Source organism: Podarcis erhardii (genome assembly GCF_964252035.2).
Source record: "Podarcis erhardii genome assembly, chromosome: Z".
Classification (NCBI taxonomy): domain Eukaryota; kingdom Metazoa; phylum Chordata; class Lepidosauria; order Squamata; family Lacertidae; genus Podarcis; species Podarcis erhardii.
This window is the reverse complement of record NC_138504.1, coordinates 4,097,126-4,118,601: the sequence shown is the minus strand read 5'-3', so window position 1 is coordinate 4,118,601 and position 21,476 is coordinate 4,097,126. Positions and strand designations below refer to the sequence as shown.

The window sequence follows — 21,476 nt, the reverse complement described above, 5'->3', positions numbered from 1 at the left end:
TCACCTTTGTTGTTTATAATAGTTTTAGAAGTTTTGGCGCAAAGAATAAGATGTAATCAAGATTAAAGACGTAAGAGTGGAACTGAGACAATATAAATTAAAAGCATGTGCAGATGATGTGGTGATATCTGTAGAAGAACCAATAGAGTCAATCCCCAAAGTATTATAAGAGATTTAAAAAAATTGACGAAATAGTAGATTAATAAAGGTAAAACCAAACTCTTGCTTAAAAATATAAAGAGTAAGAGTAAGAACAAATTACAAGATGTATCCAGTTTAAAGATTGAAAGAAAGGTTAAATATTTAGGTGTATGGGTAACAGCAAATAATATAAATTTATATAGAGACAATTATATTAAAACCTGGTAAGATATTAAAATAAATTTGCAAATTTGGAACAGAATGAATCTTTTATTATTAGGTTGACTGTAGACCATAAAGATAAATGTGTTGTCCAGAATGTTATTTCTGTTTCAATTGATTCTGATGATTGACAGGACAGATTGTTTCAATGTATGGCAAAAAGATATCTCCAAATATATTTGGCAAGGGAAAAAACCGAGAATAAAATATAAAATAATGATAGATGCAAAAGAAAGCGGAGGTTTTTCCCTGCTGGATATGAAATTTTATTATGAGGCATCCTGTCTTTGTTGGTTGAAGGAATGGATGTTAGAAAATTCACACATTTTAGACTTAGTAGGTCATGATAATATTTTTGGCTGGCACACTTATTTATGGTACAAAAGGTGAAAGTTCATAAAGAATGTACAAATCATATAAATAGGAAAAACTTGTATAGAGTATGGGATAAATACAATAATTTATTAGAAGTAATAAATTAATTTTAAAAATTAAATTAAAAATTTTAAAAAAATGGCTCTCACCACTGGAAGCTATAGTGGTAAAGAAAAAGAATATGATAGAAGGGTGGGCAACTTATAGAAAACTATTAAAACAAGAGGGAGGAGAATATAAATTAAAAGAATTTAAGGAATTATCAGGGAAATTAACAACATGGTTACAATATCATCATTTGAATAAAGTATTTAAGAAAGATAAGATATCAAAATTGGAGTGAGGCCTATTGGAATATAATGTATAAGGTGTCTAAAATGTATAAAATATTATTGGAATGGGAGACAAAGAATGTGCAAGTAAAATCCGCAATGATACATTGGGCAATAGATATTGGTCATAATATAGACATGGAAGCATGAGAACAATTGTGGAATATGAATACAGTGGTACTTTGGGTTAAGAACGTAATTCATTCTGGAGGTCCGTTCTTAACCTGAAACTGTTCTTAACCCAAGGTACCACTTTAGCTAATGGGGCCTCCCACTGCCACACGATTTCTGTTCTTATCCTGAAGCAAAGTTCTTAACCCGAGGTACTATTTCTAGGTTAGCGGAGTCTGTAACCTGAAGCGTCTGTAACCTGAAGCGTATGTAACCCGAGGTACCACCGTATAAAATTTACAGCGTGTTATGGTTTAAAAGAAAATTATATGAAAATGATATATCGTTGGTACCTAACACCGAGTAAACTGGCAAAAATGTATAAATCTAAATCAATGAAGTGTTGGAAATGCAAAGCGAAAGAAGGTTTTTTTTATCGTATGTGGTGGTATTGTAGTAAGGTTAAAGCCTACTGGGAAATTGAATTGAGAAGGATGTTTAAAATAACATTTGTAAAAAACAACAACACAGAAGCTTTTCTTTTGGGCATTATAGGAACAGAACTACCCAGACTGTACAGAAATTTATTCATGTATGCGACTACAGCAGCAAGAATGTCACTCGCCCCAAAATGGAAAGAAGTCCCAGGAAAGGAAGAATGGATACAGAAACTTATGGAATATGCAGAAATGGCGAAACTTACCGGAAGAATAATAAATCAAGATAACAAACTTTTAATAAATGAATGGAAACGGTTTATTGAATATATACAGTTAAACTGTAAAAAGATTTAAAAATTGGCAGGATTACAGTGGTGCCCCGCAAGACGAATGCCTCGCAAGACGGAAAACTCGCTAGACGAAAGAGTTTTCCGTTTTGGAGGTGCTTCGCAAAACGAATTTCCTATGGGCTTGCTTCGCAAGATGAAAATGTCTTGCGAGTTCCTGCGGGTTTTTTCCCCTCCCCCCCCTTTTCTAAGCCGCTAAGCCGCTTATCCGCTAAGCCGCTAAAAGCCGCTAATAGCGCTAAGCCGCTAAGCCGTCAATGGGCTTGCTTCGCAAGACAAAAAAACCGCTAGACGAAGAGAATGCGGAACGGATTCTTTTCGTCTTGCGAGGCACCACTGTATTGTAATAACCTGCAGTTTCCTAAGAGTATACATTTAGAGTAGATAATTAAATGAGCAAATTAAATGAGTTTGGATATGCAGAATATATTAAAAAACAAATTTAAGGAACTGCAGAAAGAGGGGGAAGGAAGTCAAACCTTGATGGCCGAAATATTGGGAAATTTTGGAACAAGAGGGAGACAGACTAAAATTGCAGAGTTTTGAAAAACTAAAAAATAGAGTGCGAGATTGGCTTCATTATTACCAGATAATGGAGGCATATAATTTGGACAAAAAAATTGGCTTCCAGGTGGAAAAATTAAAATTGGAAACAGAATTGCTAGACCCTAAAATTAAGAACTTGTCAAGAATGTATAACTTGCTGTTGAAATGGAATACTCAGGATGAAACGGTGAAATCTGTTATGATTAAATGGGCACAAGACGTTGGACATAATATTATGATGGCTGACTGGGAACAGTTATGGACCGCAGGTATGAAGTTCACAGCATGTAATGCCTTAAGAGAGAATATAATGAAAATGATATACAGGTGGTACATGACACCAGTCAAGCTCGCAAAAATATATCATTTGCCCGATAATAAATGTTGGAAATGTAAAGAGACTGAAGGTACATTCTTTCACCTTTGGTGGACGTGCCCAAGGATTAAGACTTTCTGGGAGATGATCTATAATGAAATGAAAAAGGTATTTAAATATACCTTTCTGAAGAAACCAGAGGCCTTTCTCCTGGGCATGGTCGGCCAATTGGTGCCAAAGAAGGACAGAACTTTCTTTATGTATGCCACAACAGCAGCAAGAATACTCATTGCAAAGTATTGGAAGACACAAGATCTACCCACCCGGGAAGAGTGGCAGATGAAGGTGATGGACTATATGGAATTAGCGGAAATGACTGGCAGAATCCGAGACCAGGGAGAAGAGTCGGTGGAGGAAGACTGGGGGAAATTTAAAGACTATTTATAGAAACATTGTAAAATTAATATTTGTTAGAAGGATGTTGGAATAATATTTTATGATTTTAGCAGGAAGGATATAAAGGATTTGGGAATAACTGACTGTTAATTGGTGAAAGGAGGAAAAGTAAAATTGCATTATATTAAGACAATTTACAGGACAAAAATTTTAAAAGAGGGAAAGGATTTGCTGAAATACCCAATTGACCTAGAATACAAAAAAGGGAGGTGTGAGGAGGTCAAGGAAATAAGCTAATGAAAGAACAGAAAGGTGATTTGATGCTTTTTTTCTTTCTAATTTTGTTCTTGTTTAATGGGTTTTATTTTTCTGGATTTTTTCCTTTTTTTCTTTTATATATTGTGGTGTGTTGTTTGGTTTTTGTTTAACGTGGTATGTTCAATTTCTTTTTTGTAATTCTTGAAATTTTGATAAATATCATTTTTTAAAAAAAGGAAGTCAAACTTGAAATGTTAAAATGATTGTAAAATTAATGAAATGTATAAATTTGAAAAGTATAAATAATATTTTTTTAAAGAAAAGACCTACAAATTCTAATGGAGATTACATTTTTCAAAGTGACACAGGAGAAATTTGAATCCATACTACCTGCATGTTGCATTAGTCACTATTATCGGTCAAAGATCTTGTTTATAGAATGTAAGCTGATGTTATCGTTAAGTGTATTAAACATTACCAGCTCTCTTTATTCAGACAAGGGGAAGACAAATAGAGAGTTATGTTTAATTTGTTTTATTTATTTAAAACAACCACCCAATAACACCCCCCCCCAAAAACCACACATTTTGAAAGGGCATAGGATGTCAAACAAATCAACCAACGGCCTGGTTAAAAAAGAACGTTTTTGCCTGGCGCCTAAAGATGTATAATGAAGGCGCCAGGCGAACTTCCCTGGGGAGAGCATTCCAGATGGGGAGTAATGCAGAGAAGGCCTGTCCTCATGTTTCCACCCTCCAGATCTCTCAAGGAGGAGGCACATGAAGGAGGGCCTCAGAAGATGATCTCATAGGTTCGTATGTAAAAAGGCGGACCTTGAGGTATTGCAGTCCTGAGCCATTTAAGGCTTTATAGGTCAAAACTAGCACTTTGAATTGGGCCTGGGAACTAATTGGTAGCCAGTGCAGTCAGACCAGGATCAGTGTAATATGCTCAAACCATTTTGCTATGGTAAGCAACCTGGCTGCTGAATTCTGCACTAGCTGAAGTTTCAGCTAGCTGAACAGCAGTAGGCAGTTCACCACCTGCCTACTGCAGCATAACTTATCATCAAAAATAAAAAAGTAAAATAGTGGAAATATAACACAGGCAGACTCAGTTTGCAACATAAGCCATTTAAAAGCAATTTGAGAAATAATTTTTCTGAAACCAGGGTTATTTTCTAAAAGGGAGGGTTAGTCTTATTTATTTTTTTAGGTGCCAAACAAAAACTTTCCTCTGTAACTAGGTCTTCGGCCTAGAACTATCAGCAGCCTTGTAGAAGTGGGTGGAATGTTTTTAATGTAGGTTGTGGTTTTTTTACCCTATGGCTTCAATTGTCTGTCTGGTTGGTTGGTTGGAAGTTGCTCTGGGTTGTCCTGGGCAAGATAAAGCAACTAACAAATTTAATTAATTAATTTAATTAATTGGCCTGGTTGTGTTGAATATTTGTTTGGAACTCGAGAGGCAAGTTTCTTTTGATTTATGAAAGGTTTTGATTGCAAATTGACATGATGGTATGCAAAAATGAATGTGCTTTGTAGGAAAATTTCATATGGATACCCAGTGGCGTAGCGTGGGTTATCAGCACCCGGGGCAAGGCAAGTAATTTGCGCCCCCTAACCTGTGGATTTGCGCCCCCTAACCCTAACCCCCAGATGTTGCGCCCGGTGCGGACGGGCCCCCCTGCACCCCCTACGCTACGCCACTGTGGATACCAAACAATAGGCAAGCTTTCCAGCCTAGCTACAACTTAATTGGAGTTCAGAAGAAATAGCTAACTTCTAGTTCCTTGGGAGTGTGTGTAGTGGAAATGACCTTCACTTGTATTCCACTGTTTAGTAAACATGGTATGCATTTATCTGGAATGTGTTGTTATTCACTGCAGCGTGTGCTGTGGGTTTCTCACAACTGATAGCATAACACAATCATTTTATTTAGAGATTAGGTTTTATGCATCTGATTTCTACTCCTGTTCTCTCCATCCAGAGCAAGCCTTGAGCTGCTTCCTCTCCTACCTGTGGAATAGGGAAGTGCATGGAGTACTGGATATGCCGAGGCTGGTCATAGAGGGACGCCAGCATTCCATCTGCAACTCTGTCCTTCAGGAGAGGCTTGATGTCCTTCTCAAGATCCAGTTTCTCCGGAGAAGGGCTGGCTTTAGACTCGCAGTGCATGGGAGGGGAAAACATCTGGTGGGGGGAGAAGAGAGGTGCACACGCAGAAGGCAAGGTGAGGTCACTGAACTAGTTGGAAAGGGGGAGGAAAAAGGCTACCTTCAAAAAAAGCAGTCTCGGAAGGACACCAAAGCAAGGTTGCTATAGTCACGTGGCCAACACACCAAACAGGCCTGTCACTCACTGCATGGCTTTCATTGAGCACCAGACAGTGCAGGGGGAGGTGGGAGCCTAGGGTAATCAGCTGGCTACCAAGGATTCCAACGACTTGCTTCTGTCTCTCCCACTAAACCCACGTTTACGCTGTCAGGGCCACCTGACTCCCTGCACGCAACCCCACTTTGGCTGCCATGAGAAGGTGACTTTGGCTGTCCCAAGCTCTGCCCTCATCCCTGGCTGCCTCTTTGAATACTGAAATAAAACGGGCATTCAGGGAGCAGAATGCTTATGGGCTATGCCCTCTCTGCAGCATACCAGGCAGAGGAAACCAAAGGCATGCACTACTCCCCCCCCCAAAGCACTGGGGTGGGGGGCACACACCAAAACCCCCCATTATTTTATGAAGTCAGAAGTATAGGACTTAGAAAGGGGCCTGGCCAGGGCCACGCTGGCAGGTCATACCGAGAAATCTGTCTTCTCCATATCATCAAAAATCACGCTGGAGTTGTGGTCAATGTCCATCTGGCACTCTGACAGGCCCGTGTCCTGGGAGAGACAGGAAACAAGGCGCAGCCGTTCAGATCCTAAAAGCCCCACAAGCAAGCCCCAAAGTCCCCCAACAGCAACTGCCCCTTTTTCTCCTGCACTATCTCCTTCTCTTCCCTGGCCCACACCTCCAGCTTCATGCTGCTGCTCCCTTCCACCTCCTTCCTGTCATGCTCGTCGGCTGTGTCGTCAAAGGGCGAGGGAGGGCGAGGCCCATGCTCAATGGCCAGGTCCCCGCGGGAGATCAGCGTGCACATGTACATGTTGTGGGAGAAGACGTCGTGCCTGATCAGCTCACAGAACAGAAGGACCAGGTTGAAGAACTCCACCCTCTCGTTCTCGTTGCTGGGGTCGGCTGCAGCCAGGGAAAGGGAGAAGAGCAGGTGAGGAAGCAGCAGTGTAGCCACATTTCCCCAAAGGAGGGGTAAGGAAAGGAGGGCAATGCTTTCCCAACTGCCGCCTCGGGGCCTGCCAGGAGTTGAAGGTGAGAGTCCATACACCAGAGCCCATACTTAGCACGGGAGCCTGGGTGTCCAGGAACTGCATGAGGACGTCCTGAAAGACGGGCGTAACGACTGGCGAGAGGGAACCTGAGGAGATGGAGCCTTTCTCGTCCACCACTTCTGAGTCTCCGCACCTCTGGGCAGAAAGGGATGTGGTTAGTCCCTAGCCCCTCAACCGTCAAAACAAAGACCATCCCGCTTCTGCAGTTTGCTGCCTTTGGATGAAGCAAAAGCCTGCCCCAGTAAGCGAGGGCTTCACAGCATAGGAACCAGGGTAACTTAACAACATCTGTCTCCTGTATGGGCCTCTCAGCTCTCTAAGGATGTCAGCTGACACCCTGTTCTACATTGCCTGGCCTTCAGAGGTTAGATAGGTGGGCAAGTGGCTGCTTTTTGCACTGCACTCTACACTCTCCCCACTTCTGATTACCAACATCTGGTACAGTGGTGCCCCGCAAGACGAATGCCTCGCAAGACGAAAAACCCGCTAGACGAAAGGGTTTTCCGTTTTGGAGGCACTCCGCAAAACGAATTTCCCTATGGGCTTGCTTGGCAAGACGAAAAGTCTTGCAAGTTTTTCTGACTTTTCCCCCCCTTCCTCTAAGCCGCTAAGCCGCTTATCCGCTAAGCTGATAATCCGCTAAAAGCCGCTAAACCGCTAATAGCGCTAATCCACTAAGCCGTCAATGGGCTTGCTTCGCAAGACGAAAAAACCACTAGACGAAGAGAATCGCGGAACGGATTCTTTTCGTCTTGCGAGGCACCACTGTATTCAGAGGTACAGTGCCTCCAGTTTTTTGTGACTACGTTCTCTTCCACCAAGCTATGTTGTGTTGTTATGTGTTATGTTATGTTACGTTACGTTTTTGCTTGTTTTAAATAGAATTCTATTACCGTTTTTATTTTGGGGATTTTCTAAACAGCTTTTTTTTGTTTTTTTAACAGAAGAGTTGGTTATAATTTTGAAGCAAACAAAGCTACTGCCATGGTCATCCACACAAGAATGACACCAATATCCTGGAGGTGATAACAGAAGCTGTTACTAGCATTTTGTCCAAGGACATCTAGTGAGCTTCAGAGTTACCCCTCAACTCAAACTCTGCATCAAACCTTAATAACCAGGTCTAGGTGGAAGAGTGGGATTTTAAGAGTACTTACCCCAGCTTTTCCCAACCTAGTGCCTTCCAAGACTACAATTCCCATCAGTCCCAGAGGCTGATGGAGAGTTGTAGCCCAAACATCTGGAGGACACCAGGTTGTGGGAGACTGCTTTCCCCAAATCACTAGATTCCTTGCAAATTTTTCTTTTCTTCCACCCCTACAAGTTCTCCCTACAGCAAGGATGATGAATCTGTGGCTGTCCTGATGCTGTTGGACTGCTGTTAGCCCCAGCCAAAACAGCTAATCAATTATGCATCATGGACATTGTAGTCCAACAACTGCTGCCCGGCTCTGCAGTTGAAAGCACTCCCACACTCACCTCCGCTTCAATCTCAGAGTTCCGCTTCTCCAGCAGCTTGGCCACAACCATTGCCCTGTGGCGCCCAGATCGCTTGTGGCTGACAGCCCACTCACACAGAAGGGCCACCACTGCGTCATCATCTGGGGAGATCTGCCAGGAAACAGGTTGAATAGAGCAGCAGTTCTCAAGCTCCCCTCTGCCCCTGACCAGTTGAAAACTGCTGATGGTCCTAGCAGATCACTTAATGATGTTTTTTTCTGCCTGTTGTAGCAATTGTAATGCACTGTACTAGATGCTGTGTGATTTCTAACTGCATTTTTATCACTTCTTTTATTTCTTATGTAACAGATTCCACAAACTGCGAACAGTAATGCACGGAAACACAATGTCAGAAACAAAAGAAGCTTCTGTTTATTGCTTCTTCTTCTTTTTATTGTGTTATGGTGCATTATAGTTAAATATCAATACGAATATTTAACGCAGACATGCCCCAGACCACCTGAATTAAGCTTGTAGACCACCCACAATTTGGGAACCCCTGGTGCAGGGTATCTAAATGTGCCAGGGGCTGGTGACAGGCTCCATTTCTGCAGACTGACCATGAAGGGGTTCTGAGGTCCCATAGTTTCAAACAATCCCTACCCACAGACCCTGTGCTCCCCTCCCACATTGCTCAGAGAGAAAATGCTCTAGCAGAGGCCCAGAGATATAAATCCAGAGGTCAGGATATAAATTCAGGTCTGCAACACCAGCTGTTGCTTTCCTTCAGTCACAGTGTTAAACAAAGCAAACATTAATGCCAGAAGAGGCCTGCTAGAGTGATCCAAGGTGAGAGGATTACGACTGCTCCCCCCCCCCCCCCGAAAAGCAAAACTGCAATTGGCTTACGTTAGAAACCATGATAAACAACCTAAAGTTACACACACATACACACAAACAGTTCAAACTCAGTGCCACTCCACTAAAGATAAGCAGAACATTAAGGACCAAATGCCTGGGGAAAACAAGATTGTTTTCATATGGTGCCTCAGGACAGAGAGTGATGATCACTAGCTGCTCCTAACAGACTCCTGCATAAAAGCCTTCAGTCCCTTGCGAAAGCTTCTAGAACAGTTTCATTACTCCAGTTCTAGACTGACGGTGGTGACTTGCTGAGAAGCAACCTTCCCTTGGCCAATGACTGAACTTTCCCTCCGTTCTTGACCCTGGACTGTACTCTGGCTTTGCTCTCTGGAACATCCTGTAAACTGACTCTGAACCCCTGGCACAACCCTATCTCCTGAAGCAGGTGGCACACACTGCTCCTAAACCCCCGAGGTTATTGACAGCAGCCACTGACCGACCCTCTCCTACTTCTCCGCCTCTACAAATTTGCCTGATCCTCTTTTAAAGTCATCTAAGCCAGCTGCTGTCACCATATCTTATGGCAGTGAGTTCCAGAGATGCAGAATACATTCTCTGGAGAACTATTTTATTTTGTCTGTCCTGAATCTCCCAATATTCAGCATCACAAGGTGGTTCCGAGTACTGGTATTATGGAAAAACAGAGGGAGGGGGCAGGAACGGACTTACTTCTACCCACATTCTCTGCACAGTGCATGGCTTTTGTCCTATGTGCTTTGACATTGTGAAGATGAAACAAGAGGTGGTGAACGCTATGGACTGAACTGGAATCGATGCAACAGACCACAGTCTCCACATGAAACCTGCTTCCAACATTCTCTGGCTGCATATACTATAGAACTATAGAACTCAACACAAATCTGGAGTGGAGTCCTTAAGACAGTTGGAAGGCACTTTGTACACCTCCTTCCGGCAACTCCAGAGCCCAGCTGGTACCAAAGTTTTGCTCTGCTTTCTTTTGGACCACATCAGTGAGGCTGAGAGGGGGTGTCTTGTCACCTGGTCACCCAGGGCCTTCATTCATGCTGCCCTGGCTTAAGCACTGGGGAGGTCACTTGGGTGCTGCCAACACTGTGGTTTGACTTCACCCCCAGCACCCTCCACTGTCTCCCAAGATAGATAGATGCCAACAACAACTATATGTACCCCTCAAAAAAAAGGGGGGAATCATGCAAACTGTACTTTACCCCTTACAGAGCTACAATTTTCAGCACCCTTAAAACAACAGTTCCAAGGATTCTTTGAGGGGGTGCCTTACGTGTACGGTGCGTACGCAGCCTCAGCCACACAGACAAAGGGCCAGGGCTCAGTGGCACAGCACCTGCTATGCATGCAGAATGTCCCAGGTTCAATCTCTGGCATCTCCAGGTAGGGCTAGGAATGTCCCCTTCCTGAAACCCTGGAGAGGCACTGCCTATCAATGTGGATGTTACAGTGAGCTAGCTGGAACAATGGCATAAGGAATGCTGTTATTCATATCAGCCCTTTATCCAGAACCATGAGGACTGGAACCTTACTTTATTTTTAAGGGAAGGACCAAAGCTCAGTGCAGGACTCAGAGAACTGCTGGCAGCCAGTGTGGATGATGCTGAACTAGAGGGGTAAAGAGGATTTGACTCTGCAAAGGGCAGCTTCCTATGGTGAAAGAAACTGCAGCTGCTTTGTGCAATAGTCCTCACCTCGTGGCTGTCTTTGCTCGGTCCTCCCCCGAATATCCTGTTGTACAAGGAATCCAAAGAGTTGCTGAAGTCTGATCTCTCGAAGCTGTGGCTATCTAGCACTTCCAAGGTGTGCAGCACACGGCTTATTGTGAATCCTGGAATGGAAGAGGAAAGCAGAAGAGATACAGAGGCCGTCCTGCGGCAGGTGGCAGACTCTCCTTCCTTGGGAGGTTTTCAAGCAGAGGTTGGGTGTGGCTATCTGTCATGCTCTAGCTGAGATCCCCTGCACTGCAGGGGGTTTGATGACCCACCGGGGTCCCTTTTAACTCTACAATTCTAGAACTCCCCAAGTAGAAGAAAAACAGCCAGGCTGCCTGGAGAGTGAGAGGAAAGGCTCATTAACAACCGGCAGAACAGATAAAAGCACACGTGCAAACACATCAGGGCGTGGGGGTGGGGACATGAAGAGCAAACCACACTTCATGTGGGCAAAGTGTGGCACGCGTTGCAGCATGGCCTACCTGCAGTGGCTTCTTGGCATTTGTCAAAGGACCAGCGCACCTCCACTGCCTGGCCCCGCTCCTTGATCTGCTGCTCGATCTCCCGGAGTCTCGCTCGGACCTGACAAGGAAGGCACGTTGGAGAGGATATGGTGCAACCCCCAGAAGCACGAGAGGGGCTGCCACCATTTAGCCCCAAACACCCGAGAGGGGACCAAGCAGGGTGAGCCAGGGGTGACAGGGAAAGCCTGGTATGTCTCTCCTGCAGCTGGGCTACTGGCCCAGCAAGCTGTGGGAATCGAGACCGACCAAGATGAGGGGCTCCAGGCCCTGGTGCTCACCTGCTGCTCATTCCGGTCCCTGCTGCTCACCTGCTGCATGAAGCCAGCGCTGACCCCAGGCATGGGCAGGTTGGAGGGGGAGATGGGCAGGTGGTCAAGTGGGGAGCCAGTCTTTATTCGGCTGTCGGTTAGGGAGTAATGCCAGACGAGGGCACTGGGGCAACACAGGACAATGCTCTGAAGAAATACAGTAGAAAGAGGGACTGAGTTCCCTGGAAGGTCGGCAGGCTCCTCTTCCCTGTCCTCCTTCTATTCCATGCTTGCTATAAACATCCTGAAGACTTTGGACCATTTCCCATTTGCTCCCTTTTGCCCAGTATTAAAAACTCTCCACAAAGCATCTGGTCCCCACAAACCTGCTGTAACCAGATCCAGGTACATGTTAACTAAAATCATTGCATGTTATTTCTGTTTGCCCTTGCCTTGACCTCTCTCCTCATCCCCGCTGCCGTCTCCTTGTCTTGAACTATAGGCCCCATCCAGCACCTCACATTTAAAGCAGTATTATACCACTTTAAACAGTCACAGCTTCCTCCAAAGAATCCTAGGACCTGTAGTTTGCTAACAGAGTTCTTAGGAGACCCCTGCTCTCCTCACAGAGCTACCGTTCTCAAAGTGGTTCATACATCAATCCCTCTTCCCAGGGAAATCTAGGAATTGTAGCTCTGTGTGGGGAACAGGGGCTCCTAACAACTTTCAGCACCCTTCGCAAACTACATTTCCCAGGATTCTTTGGGTGGGAGGAAGCCATTACCTGTTTCAAGTGGTATGGCACTGATTTATACATATATAACACAGATGGAATTATATATTGTAAGCCTCCCAGAGTAAGGACTTGTCCTTGGTGAAGCATCACGCACACAAATCAGATGAGAATAAATTTGTTTTACATGTGCCCAGCTTGGTTGTCCCCACTTTGCCTAGTACTGCATTCCACCCCACTCAGGGTGACACACCCTGGCACTGCTTATTTCTTATTTGCCATCCTGTTAAGGTCAGGAGCCTCCGACCAAGATGGCCAACTGCTGCCTTCCAAGCCTGCATATCTGGCCATGAGAATTCTCCTAAGATAGTTCCACTGATTCACACCCTCCTCCAGTGTCCTTGCCTGGCTAGAATGCATCTTTGGACTCTGGTCATGCCTCCTGCTTGCCTGAATGTAGGATGGAGAGAGGTGTGCAAGTATGTGCAGAAACTAAGCTACTGTACAAAGGTAAAGTTTACATTTATTTCTCCACCCACTTATGCTTTGACCCTGCTCCTCTGGTAGGTTGCCCAGAAGGGAATGGGTCCCTTCGGCTGAAAAGGGTTCTCTGACAATGTGCTAAAATGATCACACCAATAAAAGGGCAAATATCTGTAGGATTTCCCAAAAGTCCCTTCTATGAACAATCCTATTCCACCAGTTGCCTAAACCCTCCTGGACAGTAGATGTGCCCGCTTTCCCACCCCCACCCCCTTAAACCGTCCCATCACTCCATTGACCAGGCATCTGCCTCTACCCTGACTTGCCTGGAGGATGCAGCTTAGCCCATAAACCACAGGGCGGTGCTGTGGGCAATGCAGCAGGTCACCGAATGGACTGGGAGGGGGGTTCCCCGCAGCCGGCTGAGGGGTGGGTGTGGATGGAAGAGCAGGGGTGCTCTGTGCCGTGAGGTGGTGGGCAGGATGCCCACCAATGCTGTCCAGCAGTATGGCAAGGCGGCGGGTGCAGAAGTAGGCGAGACGCCTGGACAAGTAGGCTGACTGCACGAACTCACCGGAATACTGTTGCAGAGAAAGGAAGGAAGGAAAACTTGTTCATTGCCAGGATGGAGGACCTGCCCCTCTACATGCAAAGCAGCTCTGGACAGGAAGAGCAACTTCAACCCTGGCCAGACTTTGAAGCCGAGGAGAAGGACCAAGGGGGAGAAGGAGCTTCCACCAGGTCACCACACTGTCAGATACCCTGAAGAAGCAATGGCCCCAGGACCAGGCGTCCCCACAACAGCTGCCTGCATCCCTGGGCAGTTCTCTGACTCCCACCCGCTACTCATTATCTTTGCCAGGGACTACTGGAGTGATTGGGCACGCAGGAGTTCCAGAGTCACTGCCAAAGAGCCTGGCTGGCTACTCAGGAGCAGGGAAAAGTGCATGGAAGCCACATGCCTGGATCAGGGCCCAGTTAGAGCCTCCAGCTCCTACATAAGCTCCAAGTCGTAGCTGCTTCACTGATGAAGAAACAACTATCCTCCAGGCTCCAGTCTTCCTGACCTGGTATCAGTCAGTGCAAAAATCTTCCTTCACAACAAACATGCCATGGGCAGCCATACCAGCAGCCATTCTATCAAGGGAGAGGAAGAGATGGACTCATTCCCAAGGCACAATTGAGAGACCAGCTAGCATTTGACGCCTCTTCCCCATCAGCTGTTTCCATTCAAGCTGGTTATTAGAACAAATTTGTGGTTTTAAGAACTGGGGCCCAATACTATTTCCTTCCACTCTTCTCTCCTTGTCCCTTTTTCCTTTCATGCCATGTTTTTCAGACTCTTAAGTCTGCAGGCAGGGAATGTCCTGCTTGTCGTGGTTGTTGCAGAGGAAGGGGGTAAGCTGACCTGCAACAGAAGGGGAAGAAGCAGCTTCAGGAGTTCATCTTCGCCTGGTCGAATCTTCTCAAAACACTCAAGAACCCAGGTCAGGAACTCGTGTCTATCCAGCATCCCATCCTGGAAGCAAAAAATTAGATCTGAGCAGACCTTTCCCTAGATGGGAGCCATTGCCTTTGAACCTCTGACAAGAGAAAAGGACAAGTATAGTCAAAAAGAGCAGTCATACCCTTTCCCTCACCTGGAACATGAACATAGCTAACTTCTCATTGTAGTCCCACTGCTTCACAGAGTACTCCACTTCCTGGGGCATGAGGCTAGAGGGAGATGCACAGGCCTGTGCCAGCAGCTGCCGATGGAAGTCCGAAATCTTCTGCAGCTGCTCCCACAGAAACTTGGTGATGATCTGCGTCCACTCTGGAAGGAAAGAAAAGCTGCTGGAGAGGTAGAAGGGGCTGGGGCTGAGCCTCAAGGGCTGCAAAGAAAAGCGCACTGACGAGGGGGAAATAAGAAGGGAGTCGTGGGAAGCCAGGGCAAGCTGCGGACTCAAGAGGCTGAGCTGCAGCATCAGAAGCACAAGCTGGTCCTGCCCCAGGAACAGGAGAAATAAATGAGCAGACAAGTACCAAAGGTCAAGGACAAGGGTGGGGAGCCTGTGGCACTCCAGTTGTTGTTGGACCATCAGCCCCGTCTAGAAAGGCCAGCCATCAAGATGAGGGGAGCTATGGTCCAACTACATGTGGAAGCCATAGGTCCCCCACCTCTGGTCTCAAAGCAAGGGTGAGGAGCCTTTTTCAGCCTGAGGACCACAACCTTCCCAGAGTCACATGCCAGTGGTGGGAGAGGCCAGAGGCATAGGGGACGGAGCAACTAATAATGTCAACTTTGCCAATGTCCAGTAGGCTTGTTTCTACACACCCACTCCCATCTCTCTCTCTCTCTCTCTCTCACTCTCACTCTCTCTCCTCCATTCAGGCAAGAAAGAAGCAGTAACTTTCTCCATCCAGGCAAAGATGCTAGGTCTGCAAAGCAGGCTCAGTGAGGGCTGTGCCCTGGGGAAAGTTTCAGGGGCCAGATAAAGAGGCCTCGGTGCCAGGAGCAGGTCAGCAATAACTCACACAAGTTCAGTGAACTCTTTATTCAAAGAAACAGGGTAGCTCAGGAGGCCACGCCTAGTGGGCACAACAACCCTTCCTGGTAGAATTTGAACCTATGAGGCAGTTGTGAGGACTGAAGGTCCCTGCCTTCCTACAGTTCCCTAAGTCTCCTCCTCCCCTGGTTCTTTCTCAAGCAATCTGAGACTCTGTTGTCTTGCCTGTCCTTACTCCACCCTCTTCATACCTCCTCTGGTTCTAGGAAACAAGGGGCAGGGAAGAGCTGGTTGCAGCAGGAGTGGGAGACACCTGTGACTCTTCACCAGCCTGACTCATCTCTGCCTCTTGGATCCAATCCACTCCAGTTTCCTCTTCTGCCTCTGATTCTGGACTTATCTCTGCCACAGCCTCTTCCTGCTCACTAAACCCTGTTATCTCTTATGCTTCCAACACCTCTTATCCCTCTGACGACTCATCATTGTACCACCACCAATCTCCTGGCTCTGAGCCTTCTTGTCTGAGGGGTTCCCTTGGCGGTTCCCTAGCTGATGCCTCCCACCGCTCCTCTGCATCCATCCCATCCATAATACCCAGGAACCACATTTGGCCCACGCATGGTCTTGAAGAATAATGACGCGCAACAGCTGGAAGAAGAAATCTCCAAGAAACCCAAGCCTGTCTAGTCCCACACTGCTGTATGGGTCTAGATGGCATTTGCAATGGGAAGAAGCAGTCCTTACCACTGAATGGATCGATGACATGCCGTTTCTTCACTTTAGTTTCTGTGATGGCTGCATAATAGGCACAGGTCATTTTGATCAGCCAGGCTGCCCTCATCACAGGCACGGTGTACTTTGCTAGGTAACCAAAGACCTCCTCTTTCTTACTGAAGATGGGCACCTGACAGAGGGAGGGTGGAGGGTGAGAGCTGTAATTGGAGAGGGGCTGTCCAGCAACAACAACTACTGGAGCTGAAGGCAGCTTGCTGGTGGAGGCAAAACAAACAGTGCTCCTGTTCTGCCCCAGCTTTGAAAGAAGTTAAAAGTGCTTAAAGTCATGGCTTCCCCCAAAGAATACTAGGAAATGTAGCTTGTTAAGGAGGCTGAGAGTCGTGAGGAGACTCCTATCCCCTTCACAGAACTACAGCTCCCAGATATGCCTGGGAAGAGATTGATTGTTGAACCACTGTGAGAACTGTAGATCTAATAGCGGGGGATAGGGATCTCCTCATCTGCAGTACCCTTAACAAACTACATTCCCCATGATTCTTTGGGGGAAGCCATGACTGTTTAAACTGATACTGCTTTCCATGTATTGTGTAGATGAGGTCTTGTTTATAAGGAGAAGAAGGCCATATTTGGAAAGTCAACATATGACCTGGTGCCACAGCTTCTGCCACAGCCATGGAAATCCCTCCCCAAAAGTTCACTAGCCCTTTCTCTACCAAATTCCATGCCTATCAACTCTTCTGAATCACTCTTGCATCTCCAAACTATCCCAAATAGTTCCTCTTTATCCTCTTCCCATTCAGCCCCTGAACTCAAGTCTGCTCTTCTTTTCTTTTCTAGCCACTATTCTCAGAGACATCTCTCCTCCCGCCCCAGAAAGGGTCTATCCTAGAATCACAGCAAGGAGGAGCCCATTTAGCTTCTGGGTCACAGTTCAGCCATCCCTACACTACAACTCCCCCCTCCCCTTCTTCCTAGCAGCCTAAGCTAAAAGAAAAAAGGGGAGGGGGAAGTACCTTTTTAGCCAGGTGAGTGAGGGGCTTGGTCCCAGCCAGATCGTTGAACCAGTTGTTAATAGCACTCTGGGAGCGGGCTGTCACCAGCCAAAAGTTATCCTTCTGGTTCACCTGGGGTTTTCGGCGGCCTGTGTCAGGCAGAGTGTTGCAGCGCAGCTTCTCAGCAATGATGCTGCTAAAGTTTGAACTGATCTGGAAAATGGAAAAGAACGAGGTGGTGGAGCTCCCAAAGAGACCCTGCTGCCCGCACTCTGCAAAGACTCACTAGCCACAGCACATTCGGCGTTAATCGTCAGCCACATACTGTCTTCATCTCAGCTATGAAAGCTTCGTGCAGAGGATCCAAGACACACACACTCACTCTCTCTCTCTCTCTCTCTCTCTCTCTCACACACACACACACACACACACGAACACACAAGGGAAAGATAGCAGACCAAAGCTCCCAGACCAAAGGCACTTTCCACCTGTATTGAGAAACTGGTAGGTTACAGGATGCAGACCAAGGTGAGTTTGCAGGGTGTCAAAGCTTGAACGTCACACCTTGTGACCCAGCACAAAGCTTTCATGCACACACGCACAACAGCTCTCCCGTTTCCGCTGCAAAGGACCCACCCCTCTGCAATCAGAACACTGGATCCAAAATCAGGAGAAGCAAGGGATAGCAAGTACGCATGTCATCTGACAGGAACACCCAGTAAATAATAATAATTTAGTAACGTTAAACTGATTTCTGTTTTTCAATGTTTTCAGTTTTCTTTAGTGTAAATCACCTTGAGACAGTTCTTTAGAAGGCAAATTAACAAATTGGGGTGATGATTATATCCCTAGAGCTCCAGGTAGCTGGTGGATAGCACTGAAGCAAAAGAGTACAATGATCGTAGCTCCAAAAAGCCAGTAGAACACCGAAGCTGAAACACTGATGCTGTTCCACAGAACCCAGCCACAATCACTTAGGAGGCTGCAGCAGGTGCACCTTCAGAACGGTCAAGCCTCTCACCTTGGAAGGATTGAAGTTGACATTTTTGGCAGTGCCATGCTCATCCCCAGAGACAGCCGGCTGGTTGTTGAAACCCTGCTTCACATTGAGAGCTGTCAGCTCATCCTGCAGAAGAAAGGGGGGGGGAGCATCTAAGACCAGGTGCTTTGGCAGAATCAATAAGGAACAGTTCTTGTAATCACATATGCAGTGGTGGTCAGTGCCCATTGGGACTGGTAGGGCAGAAGGCATGGAGACCAACAGCAGGCAGAGCCAGAGTCAAAGCCAGGCATAGCCAGAATCAAATGCAGGCAGACTGTAAGTAAGTTGACTGGTTGTGAGAGAGGCAGAAAGATGGGGATTGGCTTGAGGTAAGCTGAGGGCCAGTCTCCACTGCTCTGCTTAAGAAATTATATTAGCAATTATTTTTGTCTGATCCAGCAATGCAGTCCTTGTGATTGCATTTGAAAACATTAGGAACTACAGTTCCAGCAGGATAGTCATGATGTCATTTATTTGCGAAGTGGTATTCTGTTTTTCAAAAGCAATGTCTTTCTAAGAAGTCTCACAAAAATAAGACTGTAAAACCAGTATCATTAATATCAAATCAATAAAATCCAAAATTAATAAACTTTCTTTTTAAAAAATCAGAACCTAAAAGAGCATATCTAAATCACTGCAGCAACCAGCATAATGTCACAAAATCCCAGCACACTAAATAAATTTGAAACAAAAGTTAAGAATAAATGAGCCATCAAATTCTCCTAGTCAAAGGCTGATTGAAGCAAAAATGTCTGTACAGCCTGCCTAGAAAGCAGACATGGAAAGGGCCCAAACATATATCTCTAGGCAGGAAGGTCCATATATTCTGTGTTACAAATCATACTCCCGACAACATGGCATCTATCCAATGAAACTTCACGATACTGAAAGTGTAATAGGTCTATATGAGGCTATTAGCTATGAACATAAAAGGTCTGCTGGCTCAGGCTACTTGCTTATCTAATCATTAGAATGTAGGGAGGTTCTTTCTATACCACATCAAACCATGGGTCCATGCAGCTGAGGACGCTTATCTACACCAGTGTTTCTTAAACATTCTCCCAGCATGGAACACTTGAAAATTGTTGACGGCCTTGGCTGCCCACCTAATGCTTTTTCAGTCTGCTGTAGCAAGCGTAATGAACTGTGCTAGTAGCTGCCCGCTTCTTAGCTGTATTCTTTATCACTTCTTTTATTTCTTATATTGTATTACAACCTGCATCCCACAAAATTCAAATTGCAAACATAACAAAATGGAATGAAAGAAATAAAAGAAGCAATAAAGAATACAATTAAATATCAATGTTTAATGAGGACATGCCAAGGGGTACCTGAATGAAGCTTGTGGGACACAGTGGCCCTGGTCTATACTGAATGGCAGTTTCAGAAGAACTCCTGGGTTTCAGAAGCAGGAATCTCTCCCAGCCCTTCCTGTAAATTGAACCTGTGATAGAGCAAATGCTCTATCACAGCCCCCTGCCATCCTCCTCTCAAAGCACCCACAACCAAATGCTCATGGAAAGCCTTAAAGCTGGACCCGGCTGTAGCACTGCCCTAAACCCACTTGTGACCCCAGCAACTGGTTCCCGGAGGCATGCCGCCCTCCAACAGGTGCTACTTTCTAAGAATGGGGAGCTTCCATGTCCGAGCCTATATTGGGGGGGGGGGCTGAAGGAAGAGAGAGGCGGCACAAAGCATCCTCCTTGTGAGCTGCCTGGGGAGCGGGGGGGGGGCGGCGAGCAGCTGGGGGAAAGCAGCGCACCTGCCTGGCATGCAGTCACAGGTTGCCGATGGCCCAGAAGCTGTGTGCACAGCACACTTTCCCTCTGTCTGCTGCTGAGCTCACTCGGCACCCGGCGTGAGACTCATGCTCCCAGGGCCATGGTCTCGAGCCCCACACAGGGCGGAAAAAACATCCCTGCCTTGGAGGCGACTGGGCGAGATGGCCCTGGTCGGGACCCCTTCCAGCCCTACGATTATGTGACCGGGGCGCGGGGAGGGAAACGCCGGGTTCCTTATAAATCTGGCATGGGGCGGGGGGCAGGCAATGCGAACACAAGGGCCCTTACTCGGCAGGGGGCGGTTTGGATCTCAGGTTAGGGGGGGTGTCTAATTCCCCGCAGGTGGGTGTGGGGCGAGAGGGAGCCCCCTCCCCAACTGGCCCACAGAGGACATCCTCCCTCCTCCGACCCACAGGGGTTGTGCTGCTGACCCACCGCCGCCGCCCCCCGCCGCCGCCCCCCTCTCCCCACCTCCTTCTGCTTGGGGTCCTGCGGGTACACGTCGGGAGGCCCCAGACGCGGCCGCTTGAGGGGCCGGTGCTCGTAGCTGAGGATCCCGAAAGCCGCCATGGCGAGGGCCGCGGGGGGGGGGGGCAGCCGGAGCAGCGGGCGGTGGGGGCAGCGAAGCCCAGCCGGGCCCGCCGAGGGGGGCAGACGCTGGCCCCCGCGACAACAAGGGGCCGGCGGAACTAGCCGAGCAGGTCTCGACAGCTGCCGGAAAAGCCCGAGCCCAGCAGGGCTGCCGAGGCGCGGGGATTGTGGGGCTGGTCGGACGAAGTCTTCCGAGGGAAGGAGGCGGAAAGCGACGAGCGGGGCCGGAACGAGGGAGGGCCGGAACCAAAAGGCGGGGGCTGCGGTTGCCAGTGGGGGAGGGGAGAGCACGCCGGCTGCGCAGGCGCAGAAGCTTTCCGAGCAAAAGAGGCCGAAAGCGACGGGGCGGGGCCGGAACGAAGGAGGGCCGGAACCATTGGGCAGTGGCTGAGGTTGCTTGCGGGATGGCGGCGGGGAGGGATGGGGGAAGAGAAGGGAAGCGGAACATCGCGCGGCCACGCGAGGGGACGGTGACGTCAGCGGCCGGAATGAGAGGGGGGGGTTGAGCGCAACGTTCTTTTTTCTCCTCTCGCCCTCTCTGGAGGCTACGGAAATAGCCGAGCGAGGACGGAGAATGCCGAGGGAGCGGAGGGATGCTAAGGAGGCGTTTGCCCCCTGCTGGCTGACTTTGGTCGTTGCAGCAAAACTTGATGGGTCGCGGAAGAGGAGGACCAAATCATTTTAAGTCATTAAAAAAAAAAAGTTCATGAATGTAAATTCTGATCAATACAGCATTCTTTAAAAAAAAATAATCACCGAAAATGTTAAATAAAATATAAAAAATAAATCATAGAATGCGTATTCTTTTCTACAACAAGACAGGCGTTATTATACCGAAATAAAAAATTTAAGGTCTTTTATATATAAATGTTCATAAATGTACCAACCAAGCATGTACATAGATATGTGGACCACATGTCTGGAGCA

General features: G+C 47.0%; 1 protein-coding gene across 10 annotated transcripts in view; it reads right to left on the bottom strand.

The window, feature by feature from the left end:
* Positions 1-20,745, bottom strand: part of MED12 (mediator complex subunit 12) — a 51,054-nt gene extending 30,309 nt beyond the window's left edge. For 2 of the 10 annotated variants that reach the window (XM_081848264.1, XM_081848262.1), the window contains exons 1-15: positions 20,430-20,744; positions 18,157-18,261; positions 17,157-17,348; positions 16,153-16,312; positions 14,560-14,735; positions 14,328-14,438; positions 13,246-13,500; positions 11,734-11,910; positions 11,414-11,513; positions 10,911-11,047; positions 8,347-8,478; positions 6,876-7,002; positions 6,492-6,718; positions 6,280-6,363; positions 5,500-5,673 (exon numbers count right to left, since the gene is read on the bottom strand). In XM_081848264.1, coding sequence (XP_081704390.1) covers positions 5,500-5,673; positions 6,280-6,363; positions 6,492-6,718; positions 6,876-7,002; positions 8,347-8,478; positions 10,911-11,047; positions 11,414-11,513; positions 11,734-11,910; positions 13,246-13,500; positions 14,328-14,438; positions 14,560-14,735; positions 16,153-16,312; positions 17,157-17,348; positions 18,157-18,261; positions 20,430-20,528 — 2,256 coding nt within the window. In that variant the 5' untranslated portion in view covers positions 20,529-20,744. Of the gene's footprint in view, positions 1-5,499; positions 5,674-6,279; positions 6,364-6,491; positions 6,719-6,875; positions 7,003-8,346; positions 8,479-10,910; positions 11,048-11,413; positions 11,514-11,733; positions 11,911-13,245; positions 13,501-14,327; positions 14,439-14,559; positions 14,736-16,152; positions 16,313-17,156; positions 17,349-18,156; positions 18,262-20,429 lie in introns of all 10 variants that reach the window. The other 8 variants (XM_081848266.1, XM_081848270.1, XM_081848269.1 and 5 more) reach the window with 6 other exon arrangements.
* Positions 20,746-21,476: the final 731 nt, after the last annotated feature.